Source organism: Priapulus caudatus, unplaced genomic scaffold, assembly GCF_000485595.1.
Source record: "Priapulus caudatus unplaced genomic scaffold, Priapulus_caudatus-5.0.1 Scaffold1299, whole genome shotgun sequence".
Lineage (NCBI taxonomy): Eukaryota > Metazoa > Priapulida > Priapulimorpha > Priapulimorphida > Priapulidae > Priapulus > Priapulus caudatus.
The window spans coordinates 24,949-28,950 of record NW_014578360.1 but is presented as its reverse complement, the minus strand read 5'-3'; the positions used below and the strand labels follow the sequence as shown (position 1 = coordinate 28,950).

Here is a 4,002-nt window from a genome sequence, read left to right as displayed (position 1 = left end):
AGAGAGAGGGAGAGAGATGAGAGGGAGAGTGCCCGATACTGATGCACAAATATTTTAGCACTTGGTAAATCTCGAGCGGCATTCATATGACAAGATGCAATAATCGATTCTAGAAAGATCATGGAATTCTGTGGCGCGTTACCAACCATTTCTTTGCATACGTAGCGGGAGAGCGGTGTGGATATCTGGATAAGGAGCAAGTGTCTGTATGTGAGAGCAGACGGAAGAGATAGACAGAGAGAGGGGGGAAGAACGAAACAGGAAGTTGGTAATAACCAGGATGAGAGCGGGGATCACGCCCATAAACAACAAACAGAATGCGCCGACACCACCCGCACACAGCACCCACCACCAAACACCACACACACACGACACCACACCAGCATCCACACACACTAGCACACAACACACACAACACTATATATATATATTATATATATATATAGTATATGGAGAAAGATAAATGAAGAGAGAGCGAGGAAGAGACACCGATGGCAAGACTAACCAAAGACAGAAGGACAGACACAAGAAGAGCGCATTACACATGACGACAGAGACAAAAGACCAGACAGAGAAACAGAGGCAAGAGCTACACAGAACCAGACAGATCCAATACAGGCGAGAGACGAGAAGGAGATTGGAGAGAGCGAGGAAGAGGACAGTACCAAGATAGGATGGCAAGCTTAGGCGGTGGGAGACAGAACGAAGACAGACGACAGAGACAGCAGGACCGAGAGAGAGAACGGAGAGACGCGGAGCGGCGCGCGAGGCATGAGAGAGAGCGAGGAGAGAGCCGAGAGAGAGAGAGAGAGAGAGAGAGCGCGCGCGAGAAAGAGAGAGAGAAAGAAGAGAGAGGAGGAGAGAGAGCGAGAGAGGAGAGAGAGAGGGAGAAGGGAAAAGAGAGAGAGAGCGAGAGAGAGAGAAAGGAGAGAGAGAGAGAGAAGAGAGAATGGGGGAATGTCACGTAATAATAAGCATACACGGCACGAGTTTTGCTTCTATACAACTTAGACTTCGGCGCTTTTGGAAGTAATCGTCTCCAAAGCTCCCGGTATGAATGTTAATTTCGTTTGATATATTTTTATCCTGACCGCCTACGTCCCACAACAGTACACAGGTCACCCTGGCTCGGTGTTCCAGTCTCGACATTGACCCAATTGTTGGAGATTGTAGTTACCATCTCGTTCAGTTTGAACTGTACAATATTGTTGTTTTACCTGAAGTGAGTTTTACTCCATATATTTGCATAATTCGGCGATTGTGCTGCGAATGTTGACGGACACTGAGACCCGCACCCACATATGCGACGCGCACGCACAGAACAACCCCACACACACACCACACACACTCACACGACACACACACAACATTGCACCGCACGGCGACACCACACACCACACCAACACACACACACACACACACACACACACACACACACGCGACGCAACCAACCACACACAGTAAACCCCACACACACACACCAGCTGGGCACCCACACCACACACCCACACACACGCGCGCGGCGCGCACAGACATGACCGAGGAGGATTGAGACACATTGGCCAAACACAGGGCAGCGCGCACACCAAACGCACACACTTACGCACGCGCGACGCCACGCAGCACGCCCACCCACCCACACACACACACACACCCGCACACACCCACACACACCACACACACAGACCACCCAAACACGACACAAATCTTTACAGGAATGATCCCTGCAATGATTAAACACATCAATATCGGACGATGTTGAAAGACCGTTATATACGGCAGAGCTTTTTTCACACGCGACTTTACCAGGACATTACAGATGTTTTGCCAGCATACGCGAATCTTAAAAGGACAAAGATATATAGAAAACCCCCATATAAGAAAGGGCCGGATCAATGACAGAGCCCATCATTGATTTTGAGATTGCTACGAAGGGATGACTGTAAGGCGATATCTTAAAATCTTATCTCTGTAATCTAATCGTCTGACTAGTCTTAAGACACAGCTATATACATGATTGTTGATCGATGTAACCTGTCAGGTCGGTCAGACTGAAAATAGCCGGAGTAGGCTTTTTATCATCTAATGATTTGCACCGCTGCTGGGCACTCGTAGATCATTTCGCTATACGTACTCAGCCTGCTGCGGTCTCGTGTCGCTAGTAGAAGGATTCGCGCTCGTCTGTAAAGCCCTCTGTGAGGATGCCGATAGATCTTGCGGATCGCAAACAATAGCATGTTTTTTTCTAACCACGGTTTGTCGATCGTACCTCGCTTCGGCGCGGCGGCTAGCCATGCTTCGAGGAAATCGAGCACTGGCTCACTTTGATTGCCGATTTGCGTTCCTGTTTTTTGTTGTTGTTGTCTTTTTGTCTAATTATGTTGGGTCGTGTGTTGCTGATGTTTCGATGTTTGATGTTCGATGTTGTTGTTATTGTTTGCTCGTCGTTGTTGTTTCTGCTAATGTTATTATGATTGAGTTGTGCGTGATGTATTGTTCCGCACCCGTCGGGCTAAGGGCGATAGTGCGAGACTTTAGTGTACGTCTCAGCGAGAGTAGGGTAATCCCACAATGGCAGGCGTACACGACAAAGCATGGCGGCTCGTTATCTAATGATAACCGTGTAAATGACACGGTGTCATGTACACATATAACTGAAATAAGTCTTTGTACTTATGCTAGAGTGAGAGAGTGAGAGAGTGAGAGAGAGAGAGCGCCACGTGGAGAGAGTGGGGAGATAAAAAACAATGGGAGTGTTTGCGAGGGACCTCTGGGCTCGGCTCAGCTACGGTCAGCTATGAACAGCTAACGTCATGCCTTGACGTCATACCAATAAGGAAGGTCCGGTCTGTCAATTCGGATTTTGATATCGGCTATCGATTTTGATCCTTCTCTGGTTAAAATGTTATTAGATTGTTCTATAGATGTACTTTCAATCGTGTATCGCTGTTTACGAGTTTGAGCGTGTCGGGATTACGCGTTCGGTGAATTAACAGAATTTATATAATATAGATGTATTTGTGATAATATGTAGGTAATAATATCTTAATCGTTTCTGTGTGTAGTACTGCTCACTGTGACAATAGAACGTGAAACATCTTTTTATTTTCATTTGATTCCGATCCAGTTTTTTATTCGATGACTGATATTAATTAACCAATATTATTATTTTTTACCTAAATGTGGTATCGACGTTAGCTATAATTGACTTCGGATTAATGTATTGAACCAAGATTGTTCGTGTATACACTACAATTTGAAAAATAAAACTCATGTCATCATCTCATACTTCGGAGATTTTTGGTCACGATAAAAGCACGTGGAATATTTGAACCTACATGGAGTGAGGCACAAATTAACTTCGATTAGCAGATTGTGTGCGTAATATATTTACTTGCGCCTAACCCTAACCCTAACCGTAACCCTAACTTCCGTAGCAACGCTAAGACACATGATACAGGAAATGCGTGATTTCAAAGTATTGTACCCATAATAATTATGTTAAAATTCCTCCGAAGTATATCAGGTATATTTTGCCGAGGGAAGGCGTTCATGGTTAATCTCCGTCAAGTTAGCTATATGTGAACTAATGTGCCTATTCTCAGTCATTCCTGAGTTGTTTTATATTTAAAAAAAAGAAGATCTAGAACAGAAAATACATGCGAACGAACAATCTAACGTTCATGTGTCAGGAATATGCATATATACATATACATAATATCAGAAGTGTCATAATAATAGGCATATCTATATTATGACACTCCTGATAATGTGACATTATAATTACCACCAGAACGACACGCATTTTATATATTTATATACAATTTATGAAACAATAGTAAAAACTATATTGAATGAGGATGGGCCCTTGCCTATGAGTATTACCCTGTACAGACTGAAAATTTTGATCCTATATCAAACTAGAGCACTCGGAGAGCACAGACCTCCGCCAAGGCAGCTGAATTCTCTCAATGTGAATTTTTTTATTAATTAATTAATTAA

The 4,002-nt window shown here is 44.1% G+C and overlaps 1 protein-coding gene across 1 annotated transcript in view; it reads right to left on the bottom strand.

Annotated features, from left to right (window-relative positions):
* Window positions 1-4,002, bottom strand: part of LOC106816150 (ADP-ribosylation factor-like) — a 10,523-nt gene that overhangs the window by 2,388 nt on the left and 4,133 nt on the right. The window contains exon 2 of the mRNA XM_014820703.1: window positions 1,197-1,217. Within this exon, the coding sequence (XP_014676189.1) occupies window positions 1,197-1,217 (21 nt within the window). The remainder of the gene's footprint in view (window positions 1-1,196; window positions 1,218-4,002) is intronic.